This window comes from Pimephales promelas, chromosome 22 (assembly GCF_988280905.1).
Source record: "Pimephales promelas chromosome 22, fPimPro1.hap1.1, whole genome shotgun sequence".
Classification (NCBI taxonomy): domain Eukaryota; kingdom Metazoa; phylum Chordata; class Actinopteri; order Cypriniformes; family Leuciscidae; genus Pimephales; species Pimephales promelas.
Genome location: NC_142790.1, coordinates 22,494,691 through 22,510,399, shown reverse-complemented (window position 1 = coordinate 22,510,399; position 15,709 = coordinate 22,494,691). Strand labels below are relative to the sequence as shown.

At 36.8% G+C, this 15,709-nt stretch overlaps 1 protein-coding gene across 2 annotated transcripts in view; it reads left to right on the top strand.

The window, feature by feature from the left end:
- fndc3bb (fibronectin type III domain containing 3Bb) overlaps nt 1-15,709 on the top strand; it is a 60,544-nt gene that overhangs the window by 19,881 nt on the left and 24,954 nt on the right. For both annotated transcript variants that reach the window (XM_089125402.1, XM_039684852.2), the window contains exons 4-7: nt 9,310-9,386; nt 11,215-11,446; nt 12,215-12,508; nt 15,026-15,084. In XM_089125402.1, the coding sequence (XP_088981528.1) occupies nt 9,310-9,386; nt 11,215-11,446; nt 12,215-12,508; nt 15,026-15,084 (662 nt within the window). The remainder of the gene's footprint in view (nt 1-9,309; nt 9,387-11,214; nt 11,447-12,214; nt 12,509-15,025; nt 15,085-15,709) is intronic.

Here is a 15,709-nt window from a genome sequence, read left to right as displayed (position 1 = left end):
TTTGGGAGAGTTTCCCCTTTAGACGCAACATTTATGGGAGGGGAGAGTATTTAAAGCTACACTGTGTAACTCTTTGTTTATTCTTAGCTAAATACACTTAGTTCTTTCAAAAATATATGTGCTCATTAATGTATATATACTTCGTTCAAGTAATAAAGTATTCTCGTGAGTGTATATTATGCCATTGAAAATACATACGGGTAAAGGGTTCTAATGTCGGTCGCCATGTTGCCCCTCCATCTTGAAAGTACATTAGCCAAAGATTAATTCAAGCTTCGCCTCGTGTTAACGTTTGAGTTAACACTCATGGACGAGGTCGAACTGGAAGCCATGTTAATCTTGGACTACTTTGGCCACCGTAGGAGTTAAAACGAAATCGGAATTTAGAGGAATAGAAACTAATATTCACTGGATGGTCATATACCTTTTCACCGCTAGATGGGGGTAAAAATCACACAGTGTAGCTTTAAATGAATCACGAAAGGCGATTTTATTAATTAAGGTTTGCACTCAATTTCTTGGTAATTGGGCCATTATTTAATGGCGTTGGTCATCATGGAAATGATCCTGCGTTCTTTAATTTGCATGTCTTCAGTAGATCACGCACAAAACGTTCCACTCCAGTCGGCATTGCTATGGAATTGTGCTCTTTCGCCAATTTGCCCAACTTAGTAAATCTGTCCCGAAGACTTCAAAATTCACCTGATTGGATTTCTTAAAGAGGTCATGAATTGAGAAATCAAATTTTCCTTGTTCTTTAATCATATAAAAGGTTATTGTACTATACAAATATCCTGTAAGTTTAAGTACTCAACTTAATCGTTAGTCCAAAAACAGCTTTTTTTTACGAAAACCAAGCTCAGAAAACAACTCGTTTCGGATTTTGTCGCATTATTACATCACCGTGACAAAAGACCGCCTCTGCGGAAGAGGGTAAACGCCTTCTACTGTAATACTGTTAAATGTGTCAACAATATAATACAATATAATATAAACTTATATTATAAATTAATTATATACAAATTGTATATTATTATATACAAAACAATATAATAGCCAAGGATTATGGGATATGGGTTTACTACTGTAATTATTTTCTACAGTAAATCGTAAAAAAAATATAATTATGTAATAGGAAAGCAATTCTAATACTGTAAATAAAAATACAGTAGTTGTAGTCATGAATACAGTATTTCTGTAAATTAAAATATGGTACTTGTACTGTAAATGAAAAATACAGTACTCATACTGTAAATATTAAGACAGTATACGATTGTCTTACCGTAAATTAAATTACAGGACTGATACTGTAAACACTTTTACAGTAACTTACTGCCATCCAGTAAAATCTACAAGATACAAGATGTTTTGTGTCTTTTCTATCTACTCTTACAAGATGTTTTGCTGTGCCAAGTTGTGGAAACAGTCTTTGCATAGCCTGCCTTGTGATCTTAACATTAAGAAAGCATGGATGAAGTTCCAGTCAGAAATGGCAATGCTGCCCAGTCCAGCAGTGGAGACACGAGCTGATCTGGCGTGCAGGGTTGGAGAGGAGCTGGGGAAGGTCCGGTCTGCCTCCTACGTCATTTTCCCTTCCCCTCCGCTAGGGAATCTCCCCACACAAGAGCCCCTTCAGCCCCACGGCCCCCACAGAGGTCAAACCATGTCTCGGAGCCAGCTATTGAAATCATTGGCAGCAGCTATAAATCAGAAGTGTGTCTTTATCGTCGCGTGATTCGCTCGAGCTTCTGTTGAGGTTTTTTTTTTTTTTTGGGTGAGGGATGTTGGGTGGGGAGAGGGTAAAGTTCTCAGCCTGTTAACTCAGGATGGGAAGCATGGAAATGAAAACAATGCCTTGAAACACCAGAGATGGCCTGGCATGATAGCGACACCCTAGTCTAATTCTCTGAATGGGCTTTTATCAATGACACTGGGAGTAATTCAGGTCACTCCTCGGACTCGTCCACAGCGGGACTAATCAGCTGCTGAGAGCGGAAGGGTGACGAAGAGGGGGAGCGGCTGGAGGGTAGCCGTGAAGTCGTCTCGTTTTCCTGGAGGGCTGTTTGCATAACTCTCTCCACGCAGGAGCTGAATGAGTCCATGGAAGGTTTTTATTGCACATCCTGAAAGCCAACACCCTCCCACCCCGAGCATGCTGGGAATTCACAGCCAAGCGCTACATATCCACAGGGCTCACCGTTCCCAAGGCAGGGTGGATCTTCAGACAGAATGTTTGGAATATTGCAGGTTTTGGGCCAATTTGCTTTAGCTTTGAAAGGTGGGCTTTGTCTTAGATTCAGTTGAATCAACATCTCCGTGTCCCATCGCAAAGAGTTCACAGCCATATCCCTATCTACGGTGGCCAATATATCCGTTTAATATACTAGGCCATTATAATTTGTTTTTTTTTTTGACCAGCAGTAAACAAAAATTTCAGTAAACATCAGAAAATTTCGTTAACTTTCGTTAAAGTATTTGAATGTTTTGCACTTAATTTTCGGTACAACTTTAGAAATTATAAAATTGCATTACCAAGATTATTTGTTATTGACAAGATTGTTGGTAATTCAAATTATTGAGTCTGACTCTGGCCAATATATCAGTCTGTCAATAATTGACACAGAAATGATTAATTTTTTTAACTTTTAGTCAAACATAATGTAGTTCTTTCTTGTACAGGTGAAATCAATTTGACATCAGGAGGTCTGGAGCGCCATATGTTGAAAATGGAGACTAAGACAGTGGAATGTGTGTGTTTGAAAGAAATGTGTGAAAGAGCAGACACATGTCTCTTTTTATGAAAACATTTTATTAAAATTTACAGATCTGTGCCAGCAGTCTTGACTGAGATCTCTACCTGTGGGACTTTTAACAGAGTGTGTGTTTGTCTGCATGTCCAGTGGAGTGTCTCAAAGCAGTCAGCCAAGAATACAGCACTGACTTTCATTAATGCAAATACAAACATTTCATGGTAAATATTTAGGACTGGTATACACTTCACCCTGTGATTCGATCCTGCAGTGAGGAAAGAATTGCTCTACTGTCTTTTATTTAACAGTGTTTGGAGTTCACCCCAGGCGAGTTACAACTAAATAATCTTTGCGTCATATTTTGTTATGATTAAGTCTGAAGATGCCATTTTTTTTCTGTCAAAGTTTAGTTGTGGGACCAATGGTGCTTGAATTTGGATAGATTGCGTGAAGGGAAAAAATGGAATGCCTCCAGGGTCTGTGATACACAAATACATCCCTTGATCAGGGAGTCTGTTGGATAAACACTTCGGCTCCTTCGGCTGTGAATTTTCCTCATTGGATGGAGAGAGACAGATAGTGTTTACAGCAGGAACAATGGGCCATGCAATTACAGACACATGGAAACACACACTGCATGTGCGGAGAGACACATAAACCCTCTCCAGAGAAAATTACAATCTCTTATATACATAATCAGATGGACTGCAGGTCTGGAATTCTGCTGTTTTATCTGGCTGAAAGGAGAAACAGAAGAAATTCTGATAGATGGGTCACATTATAGTGCGTATAGTGCATTTGTTCAACAGCTAGATGTTTTTCTCATTTATGAAGATGAATCCATATGATGCGGCTGAATGTTGTGTTCTTCATATGGGTTGTTTTTATGTGCTTTTTCATAACTTAGGAGATTTCATGGAGTTCTGTTTTAGTATTGGAGTCTCTCTATTATTTTGCTCAGACTTAGGGTTCGGGATTTGTTCTAAACCATCTTTCTTTAGCCTAAGAAAAAAATCATCTTGAATATCATCAAGACTTAGAGATAGTTTACCCAAAAATGAAAATTGTCATTTACTCACCATCAAGTTGTTCCAAACTTCCGAGCCATTATTTTCTTTTAAACACAGAAGATATTGAAGGATGTGGGTAACCAAACAGTTGAGGGTTGCCATTGACTTTCATAGTATTTTTTTTCCCATACTATAGTAGTCAGTGGGTACAGTCGTCTGTTTTGTTACCCACATCCTTCAGAATATCTCCATATCTTCTTCTGTGTTTAGCCGATTAAATAAATTCATACAGGTTTGGAACAACTTGATGGAGAGTAAATGATGACACAATTTTGATTTTTGGGTACTTCTACTACTCCTTTAATGGTGGGCTCTTTTGACTTGGACCTGTAGACTTGACTTGGACTACCTAGAACCCCTAAGTAACCCTACCAACACCCTACAACACTCAAGCATTGTGGTGGCAAGTTTTGGATTGACGTCATTCACATCTTCTGCAGAAAAAATAAACATTTAACCATATAATGAAAAATATATATATATTATCGTCTCCCACGATTCTGAATAGACAACCAAACTAAATAAAATGCAATTTACTAAAGCTTCTGACAAAAATTGGGTTGAACGAATGATTCAATGACTTAACTTGTTTCATTACTGGACGAATCGAAGTTCTTGAATGAATGATTCAATGACAAATACATTAAGTCATTTGTCGCCACCTACTTGTGTAATGATCTATTTGATATAATTTATTTGAAGTGTCAATTTTTATTTTAAAAGGTAATGTAATCTACCGGTATATTGATTTCTATTGTATAGATCAGTGTTTATATCTGAACTATAAGCCTATATCCCAGTACTACTGTGATAATTTAAATTTTAATGTAAAAAAAATAAAATAAAAATAGAGCCAGACCAATATATCGGCAGACCGATATTATCGGCCGATATTAGGCATTTTCCAAACTAACGATATCGGCAGTTATAATGGCCGATAAATGAATATTTCAAAAATAAAATAAAAACAGATGAAACACGCTTGAACCATGTCATGAGTGTTGGAGTTGTATAGTTTGTCCACCAGAGGGCACTCTACACCGTTTCTGTTGGCAACACTCGTTGAGTTGGCCACGATACATTGCTTGAATAACAATTATAAGAACATCCCCATCAGTTCTCTTAACTCAAATAAGCATGACAAAATTTGTGACTATCATGTCCAGTTTAAAATAAATAAATAAATCAAATATTGGCCGATATATCGGATTTTAAAACCCAAAAATATTTGTATCAGTATCGGCCTTCAAAATCCTTTATCGGTCGGGCTCTAATAAAAAATATGAAGCTTTATGAAGCTGTTTTATACCTTTGACAACTGCTCTCACTGGGTCAGCGGCAGCGCCAACGCAGATTTGAATGTTCACTGTGATCGTACTTGTCAAAGGTTTAATAGACGTATATGAATTGTTGTCATTTAGAAATAAGATTGTGAAGGTGTTTGAATCGAGATTGCGCTCTTTTTAACAATTAGTCATGCAGCTCTAGTTTTGAATGAAGGTATCATGGGAAATCTGAGCAGTTTGAGAGTTTTGTGATATCTATTTGTGAGGAACATTAGGGTTGTTTTCTCAGTTTGAGAAATTCAAAACAAGTATAAAATCTCATCAAAAGTCTCCATCTGCTATCCATATATTCGTCTTGTTGCGCAGGAGAAACAATGATGTTAGCGATCTCAAGTTTGATTTTCCTCTCCTATGGCATACTACACACACACACACACCATCCAAAATTTGCTTGCTCAAAAACACAGATCAGATTTGCAATCCCTTGCAGAAAAAAAGCGCTTTGTTTCTTTGCCCAGTGGCCCTCAGATTGATGCAACACATTCCTTCCAGAAACATCCCTTTCTTTTGCTCTTTTCTGCCCGTCGTCTCCCTGTCTGGCCAAGCTGGCCCTCCAATGTGAATTAGTGGATCTTACTTCGGAACTGATAGTTTGTGGAACACTGAACTTCCGTTTTGCTCCTCTTGTGCACATGAACGTGCTGTCAATCACTGTTTCTGTAAAAAGAACAAAACCGAAATCACCACTTGGCAGCTTTTTCTCTGTAGAGTTTATCTGGAGTAAAAGCAAGAATACACACTCATGAGGACATGCACACACACGTACTTTGGTGGTGTGTCAGCGGCCCCCAGGACCGACTGAGTGGACTTTATGAAGTACCCAGCAGGCCCTGCAGTGGGGGAGAGAGCTTCTCTCTGGAGCACAAAGAACGGTTTGTTCTGCTGAAGAGGCTCTCTTCCTCGACAGCCTCCTGAGAAGCCTGGCAATCCAGAAGCTTGACTTACCTCTGTCTGTCTCTCTCGCTGCTCTTCAAACTTCTAACAATTGCCCATACTTCCCGTTATGGATGCGAACAAACTTGCGCTTTCCCTAAGTATTAACCTGCACACAACTTTTGTTATGATACCACAAATCGCGGCTTGATGAGGTAATGTGTGCTATTACTTTTCTAAGTGGTCAGAATTTGTTTTGCTTGGCAGATTATAAATGGGCTAAAAAAAATCTTATAGACCAGAATCATAGAAACTCTTTCTACTTGAGCCAGTTAGCATTCATCTAGCAACCACCTAGAAACACCTTAGCAACACCCTAGCAACCTTCCATGACACCCTAGCATCGTGGCAGCGGGTTTGCACGGGTTAGGAGCATGTGACATTATTTTTCATGTGATTGTAATTAATTTTATAAAGTTGTACAAATATTTGGTAACACTTTAGTTTAGGGTCCATTTCTGACCAGTTGCTTTTTGAATGCATATTACTATGATATTGGCTGTTCTAACCCAATATCGGTTGTTTTAACCCAACTTTGGGTCAAACATGGACAAACCCAAACGTTGGGTTAAAAATGTAACCCAATGGCTGTGTTTGTCCATATTTGACCCAGAGTTGGGTTAAAACAACCAAGCAATTTTTAGAGTGTACTTATTAAGCACATGTTAATACCTTATTCTGCATGACCATATTCTACATCCTTTAATCCTACACAATACCTATACCTTAATACCTTACTAACTATTAATAAGCAGTAATTAGGAGTTTGAGCCAAAAGTCGTTGTTAATAGTAGTGAGAATTAGACCCTAATTTAAAGTGACAAGGTTTTTTTTTTCCATTTAAAAAAAAAAAAATTTGAACTATAAAAATTAATTCCCTCTGACATGTGCATTTTAATTTATTTTTCTAATTTATATCCCAATATTTTTATCCCAATATATAAATCTCAGAAAGATTGATAAACTCTATTGCAAAATAATTTGCTGCGGACATTTGGCCAGACTTATGTACAGTGATTTGGAGATAAATCGAACAAATAAACAAGCAAACAAATAATATATTAACTTCTTAAGCCACATTTGTGACTTTTCAATGCTTTACTACTACTCCTCTAGAATAATGTAATATCTTTTGAATTATCTCTATTTGGGGGCTTGTCTTGTTTTAGTATTATTTATATACTATTATAGTATGTATTAATACTTTGAATTGGCTTTAATATTGTATTATTTTTAATTTTTTAAATTTTTTTGTGTTTTTAGATGCCAGGGCAACATTTTTAATTTTTGTGTAGGTTTTTAATCTAATATTTATATTTTATTTTATGTCAGCTTTATTTCAGTTAATAAAGGATTTGTAATAACACTGATCATGGGATTAATTTCATTGCATTTTTTTAAGCCTTAGTATTTCAGTTCTGTTCTGTCTTTCTATCCTTAGCCTTCAAGCCATCCATCCCTTCCACCCCTTCAATTGAAGTAGAGGAATGTGTTGAGTTTTTTTTTCTCTCTCTCTCTCTTTTCTCTCATGGTCTCTCTCTCTTTTTGTGGGTCGAGGATGAAAGGGCCGTTCATATTAAGAGCCTGTGATACAATCCTGTCACTCTGTCATCTAACCCCCTCCCCCCACCAAAACCTCAAACCCAGCTCCTCAACTTTCACAGGAGCGAGAGAGAAGGAGGTCTGCAGCTGCATACCTGCGCGAGACCCTTTCCAAACACGCACAACAATCTGAATGGATTTTGTTGTCCTCTGTACACGTCGCCCCGTGAAAAGGTTATTTTAAGCTGCCGTGCGTATACACTCATGTCCCGGTGAAACGACCCACACACATCGCTGTGTACACAAACCCTTCCCCCGTCCCCTCCGCTGAAGAAACTCCTGTGAAGCCCCTTCAATACAAGCACAAACAGGGTCTTATTCAAACCCGGCAACCGCTAGCTGGAGAGATACTGACCCTGGTATTGACTGATGGGGGAGAAACTGAGGAGAAACTGTAAAATTCATCAGGCTGATTTAGTGCGCCGGAGGCTGTCACGCCACGGTTCCTGCAGGGTCTGGAGGAGAGGGAGATGTCTAAAACAGCTGGTGGCCCTCTACACGAGTCCTGGATGAGGGTACCGAGCCATGAGTTGCTTCTCTAGGCTTTATATTCTGACAATAAACAGTCGGTTTGGTGGATGGAGGGGTTTCATTCACCCGCGTCCCACGAGAGCCATAACAGAGAGGGTTTGTGTGCCGGCAGTGGCCGTTTCTTCCTGCGGCGCACCAGTTGGACCTGATGACTCTATTTCTACTTTGTTGACTGCAGTGATGCCTTAATCAATGCCTTAAACTGTTTAACCAAATACCACAGTACCAACATAAGCCTGTGGGGTGGATATAGTGGGTCAAAAATGATGTCAAGTCAGTTTTATTGGTTAAGCTCTTTCTTACGATACACATTATTTCAAAGCAGCGTTACAGAAAATCATGATGTTAATGTATATAATATCTTTATGCCTTATTGTCACGTTTAGCAAAAATATGTATTCACATTTGCAACAACATAAACAGTCGAGCTGTTGAAATGTGCTGTATAGTATCACTTTATGCAAGCATGCTGTATGTACTGTAATGTTGGATGTACTATATAGATTTAAATCTGTTGCTGCACTGTAATATAGTTCTCATTTTGCAACAATAAAAACAATCAAGAAATTGAGATTAGCTATATGGTATATATATTGCTTTAGGTGATTGTACTGTATATATGACGATAAAATGAAATATACTATGTGATTAATATAGTTAACAATTTGCATCAATATAAACTATCATGGAGATTTGCTCTCTAGTGTTTATAGCTTTAGCGATTTAGAGTTCACTGTATGTATGCAGATGAAGTTGGATGAATTTTATATATATTTAAATATCATACAGTTTAGATTTGCTATATAGTATAGTATTTAGTATTAGTAGGATAGTATTAGTATAGTATTTTGCTTGAATAGAAAACAATGAAGCTCATCTCACTTATATCACGAGTATCTTCCGTAAATAATCTCCTAAGCATATGCATATCTTATTACCAAAGCAGTGCTGTTTTCTCGTTGCCCCTAGAATTTTCTTTGCTTGGCCTTGCATTACGTGATGGAATGAAGGGGCGGAGTCAGCATTGTGTTGCTGGTTGATTGATAGATTTCTTCTCTTTTTTTCTTTCTGCCTTAGGGCCTGCTGAAGTTCCCATGATGTCACCGAATGGTTCCATTCCACCAATCCACGTTCCTCCTGGCTACGTCTCCCAGGTAACCGGCAGGAATGGGTTAGGGTTGTGCATTGGGGTGGCGAAACTTCTCTCTCTTGCACAATGAGGATGTGATTTCACCCCTTGCTAGCAAATATCTGTTTCTTAGAAATATGCTCATAAATCGTGTTTTCAGTATATGACAACCAAACAAACAACAAGACGGACGTGCACAAAATTCCAAGCTATTCATCGTTACTGAACGGTGCAGGCGAGAGTTTGCTAAAGGTCAGCGGCGGTGACATTTCAATAGGAAGGTCAAAAAAGTCTTGCGGAGAGGGCAGGAAAAAGTGTTCGAGTTGTGGGTGTAATAAATCAGTGAGGGGGCTTTAATGGCACAAAGGTCACTCGTGTAAATATGATTCATTAGCGTGCTCCACCCGAATGTGAAGGGCTGGACCAGCCCATGTTTGGTGGAAATTTCTCTCTTTCAACTTTACAACAAGATGGAAGCTTTTTAGCATGAGTGCGTCGAAATGAAGTGATAACAATGCTCATTATCTGTGTAATTGATGCTCTTTTGCCACAAAAAGTAATGAGATGTAGTTTTGTTGCACGAGCATGTGGCCGCATAAAAAAAAAAACACTACAAAAAAGTCAACATACATTATCGTTAAAAAATGTGTGGTCAGTAAGATTTATTTTTTAATCATTTCAAAAGAAGTCTCTTATGCTCACCAAGGCTGCATTTATTTGATCAAAAACACAGTAAAAACAAAAATATTGTGAAATAATATTACCATTTTTAAAATAAAATAAAAATTCTATCCTAATATTTAAATTTAATTTATTTCTGTGGTGCAAAGCAGAATTTTCAGCATCATTTCTTCAATCTTCAGTGTCACATGATCAGATATCATTCTAATATGCTGATTTGCTGCTCAAGAAACATTTCTTATTATTAGCAATGTTGAAAACTACGTTCAAAAGAACAGCATTTATTTGAAATAGACATCACTTTAGTTTAATTTAATGCATCCTTGCTGAATAAAAGTATTGATTTCTTTAAAAAAATATATCTTACTGAACTTTTGAATGGTATTGTACATCAATTACTGTACACACATTAATCATCTTGTTATTATTGGTACTATTTGTACCATTTATGAGTGAATTACCTGTCCGGATATGCTTGAGTTGTGTATTATAAGTTTCACAGTGTTTTGTCACTAAAATTCAAGATTTATGTTTAATATTAATGAATAAATAGCCATATAGTAATATATATATATATATATACATATATATATATTACTCTATATACTATATATGATATATATATATATATATATATATATATATATATATATATATAATACAATAATATAGTAATACAATATATATTTACTCTTTGAATCTAGAACATATAGATTTCCCAGAAGGCCCTGCAGATCTTAAGTTCTTTCCTCCAGTATAAGCATAACTGAGCAGTTTAGTTTGGTTTCTGCTGTCGTCACTGACCTCACTTTCTAACCCTGTGTGACCAATCTGACTTTGGGATCACCCAGGGTTAGAAGTGGCTGTCAGTTGGATGATTTCTCCCATGTGAACTGTACCAGCATATCTGTAATTCCTGTAAGCGTCTTTCATGCACGCTTTCCTCCACTGGAATGTATTTGATAGCCGTTCTATTAAAAGGCCTTGTTTATTTTTGCATTCCTGCCCTTTGTTTAAAGTGGCACGTTACGTCTGTGGTTGCAACTGCTGGCACATTATATCCAGAGACGGGCTGTATTGTGTGTTGGGTTGGGCTACTAATGGCTGACATCAGAGAGCGTGTGATGTAGGGAATTGTTTGGCTTGACGTCTGAGCATGTTTGTATTTTCAGGTTCTGGAGGACAATACGGGCGTGCGGAGGGTTGTGGTGACACCTCATTCCGAATGTTTCCCCCCCAATTACTCTCCGGCTCTGTCCCCGAGCCACCACATTCACCCTCCATACCTGACGCACCCACACTTTATTCCAGCCTCACATACGTCTTACTACCCTCCCGTCCGCCCTGGTGATGTGTCCCCACACCAGTTCTATCAGCATCGACTGCCCCCTATTTACCCGGAAGGTAAAGCTTCATTGTCCATAACTGAATAGACCAGGACACCTTTAGTCTGCTATTTAAACGCATACTTCAGTGAGGATGGGCAACCATGTCTTTATACTCAATCATAATAACACTGTCCTATTCTGGCTCAACATGAAAGCAAAGTACCACACAAAGCTATAAAACGCAGCCAATCCAAAGATACATTAGGAATGAAAAGTTTAAACATGCTTGATGTTTCTCTCTTGTCGTGAATTTAATATAAATGTACTTAAACTGAAAAAAAAATGTAATTCGAAATATATTTATATTTTATATAAAATATTGTAATATATCAAATATATGCATTTCTGTACTAAACTAAAATGTCAATTTAATAAACTAAAATATAAGAGTGTGTTAGTTTAGGTTTTGTGCGTATACAATCCTTGACAAAATTATTTTAGTAAATTTATATATACAATTTATTTTCTATAAAAAAATATAAAACAAATTATATATATATGTACACACACACATGTATGCATATACTACACTAAAATTAAAATGGCAAAATTGAGCTAAAATATAAGATAACTGATTAATTTAAAAATGTTTTTGTGCTCATGTAGACAACACTTAAATTAGTTTTGTAGACTAGAATATAAATTGTTTATTCAATATAAAATACATTAGTAATATTATATATTTTTTTAAATACATGTTGATTTGTGTAATATTTTCACTTTTACTTTGTGTCAATTGTTTTGTACTTTCTGTAGTGTAATTATGATCTTTTCCTTATCTCAGAGATCATCCCGCTGTATAACATCTCCACTTTCATGGGTCATGAGGAGTACTGTAAACCTCCACCCAAGAAGATCAAACAACCAGTGGAGCGTACAGGTATAAGTCAGGTGACCAGCTCGCTTTCCAGCAGCTACAAGAACAGCACGGCCTGCACCACCATGGCGAACGGCCATGGAAAGAGCCACAGCAGCTCTGGAGGAGGAGGAGGAGGAGGAGGAGGAGGAAGCCCTGGCAACAAGAGGCCAGATCGAAGAGCCAGAGGAAGCCCCAAACACACAGACACCGAGCCACAAGGTGGGCTTCTAAATTAAGAGACTTCTTGCTGGTTTTGTTCTCATGTCTCTGTAGTATTTTCATACATGTGGAAACAGCTGAGCGCAAAAACAGGATATTTCCAGTGTCAGCTGGACTCAAATAACAGCAGTCAGAGCTGCTGACTCTTCAAGATGAGTCAACAATCTTGTCCACATCTGTTCTCTTTAAAGCCTAATTTCTATGAAGTATTATGGGTATTTACCTCCAAGCCTTTATTTTTGAGCTGTTTTATATCAGTCAGCACTTACTCTGTTGTGTGACGCACAGACACATTGGATAAACAGTAGATAGTACAGGAAGCAAGTAGGAATATGGAAGAGTGCCCACTACTGGTGAAATACAGTCAGTCACTTGAATGGCATAGAGTGTTTGAAATGTTCAAAAGCAGATTTTTTTGTTTTTTTCTGAAATAAATTAATACTTCTGATCAATATATCGAAGTAATTAATAACAGAAGTAATTAATACTTCTGATTGAATATATCTCATTTTTTAAAATAAAATATTCAAATAAATTCTGATCTGTGTAAAGAATCCTGAAAAAATGTATCGCAACAATAATTAAGAAGCACAACTGGTTTCATTGATATTAATAAGACATTTAACTTGAGCACCAAATCAGCATATTAGAATGATTTCAACATGCATATTTTCTATAATGATGATAATCTACTACATTTTCTAAAATATGCAATATACAACCAGAGCACACAAATATTGTATCCCACAAAGTAATGCGATCAACTTTTACAGATCAACCTTCCACTGCAGTGTCTTATGCATTTTTATATATATATATATATTATGCATTTTTATTTATTTATTTATTATTATTTAACTTCTTACCTTCTAAGTCAATCAAATTAGCCAAGAAAGAAATGTATTTGGTTTATATTTTATATATATATATATATATATATATATATATATATATATATATCATTTATCTTTTTTTTTTTGTATTTATTTATTTCTTCGGTCAGTCATTTAGAAAACATGTCATAAATCATGTAACACAAAAAGAGAGAGAAAAAAAATAAAATAAAAAATTAAAATATTATATTATAATATATATAATATATTATAATATATTAGTAATGATGTGGCAAATCAGAAAACGCTGTTCTGAGGAAGAACGGTTCTTGATCCCCAACCTTAGTATACAGTATTCACTTGAAGTGTGTAGTTTACAGTAAGCTTGTGTTTCATTGAGAATTCCACACAGCTGAGGATTCCAATCAGAGCAGATGGTAGATGAATGTGCAACACATGCTGCATCAGATGCAGTTTATTTCTATATTCTCCATATCGTTTCCTTTTCTTTCATCATTCTTTTTGAAAGCAGCTCACTCTGTCTCACTGTTTTCCTCTGTGTTCTTTAATGTCTTATCGTACCCTGGTCTTTGTTCTTGCAAACCTTTGGTTTCCGTGCCTCTGTGTCTGTGTGTGTTAAAGAGAGAGAGAGAGTGCGTGTCTGTAGTCTGTCTGTGGCAAAACCACAGCGCATAACGAGATGCAGATCCTTTCCTGTCTGAAGTGAGAGCACAAGGCTGGACCGTGTTAAAATGCACAGGCAAAGGGCACTGCAAATTAAAACAAGAGGGGAAGATGAGCGCTTCCTGTGAAAAGTGTCTGAGAAGAGGCTGAAAACTGGCTGAAACGCGTAACGTCAGAAGTTTAGACTTGGCCTTCATTCCCAGTGGTGTTCAGGATTTTGACGCTGTAGCTACTCAGTTTTAAACTAATACACAAACTAGGTACTGTCAAGCTATCATTTGGAAAAGGTAGCTAGATACAGTAAACATTTAAAAGTTTTGGTTTGGTTTTTACAAATAGTGAGGATCACTTTTAAAGTATCTTACTGAAATGAATCAGTCCACGAAATTCAATCATTGAATTGTCTTATTTAAAAAGTGCATTCAAATAAACCATTTAGCAAAGTGAATCACTTTTGTACACACACCATTGGTAGACACGTGCAGTACTATATTACAAAAAGTTGTGACGTTTGTGAGCTTTCTTCTGAAAAATGTAGTTAGTTTTCCAACCTAATTTCTGTTAAGTTGGAAAACAATTATTGTCCATTTGTTTTCATACACTGTCTTGACTCTTTACTTGAATCTTTGATCTATTTGGATTCATTTTGAATCCATACATGGAGTGGAATCTCTCATTTCTCATCTTGTTGGGGGGGAAACCATAGAGGTCAGTGTTGGGTCATGTCGCCATGACTTCATCGCAGTGATGATGACTCATTGCAGGAGCCCCTTGGGCCCCTTAAGAGCCAGACCTATGATCCTCACTCGTCCAACAGCCACTTCCCTTCCCGCCACAGCTCCATCCATCAGGACGTCTCCAATGCCTCAGATCTGTGTCTCTGTCTGCTGATACTGAATTTATGTTCTTTTGTGTGTCTTTCTCTTTCCAAACAAGCATGAAGATGTTACAGGCACACACAAACTCAGATTTATGGCTGTTTAATCTCTTTTCTGTGCAGATCATGATGTGGACACGAGACGAGTTCAGGCTGTGCCATCAGGAATGGACAAGCCCCAGGTGGGTGATTCAAAACATGTTCTCTCACAAATCATCTCTTGTGCAGCAAATCGAAAAGCTTTAATATCATAATTTCACGCTTTTGCCCATGATTGTTTTATTTGTCCTGCAGGATTATTGCTCCTCTCTAAATATGTTATTGCTAGTGCTTCGTATTAGAAATATGAACATAACCCTAAGTATTATGATTTACATTTACCCATTTAGCAGACGCTTTTATCCTAAGGGAGTTTCAAAAGAGGAACTAAACAATTTGTCAAAGACAAAGCAAAATTTATAATATACAATACCAGGTTTATTAGACAACTAGATTTGGATGCAAACTCAGAAATGCAGAAAAGCAATTAAAGTTTTGTTTAATTTATCATTTAATTTAAATCATTTCTATCAGTATTTGTTGTTCTGTTTCCTTTCTTAGCAGTTGATAGTATGTTTTTTTGTATAGTGGACAATAAAATTGGTTTATAAAAACTGGTTTATAAGAAATTAGCCTTGGCTATAAACACTGTGATACAGGCATCGGATTGTTCTTTATGTAATAATTTGTTTTTTTTTGTATCTGTCCCTATTCAAATAAACAGTAAATAAAATAAATAAATAAATAACCTGGGATCAGATTGTCAAA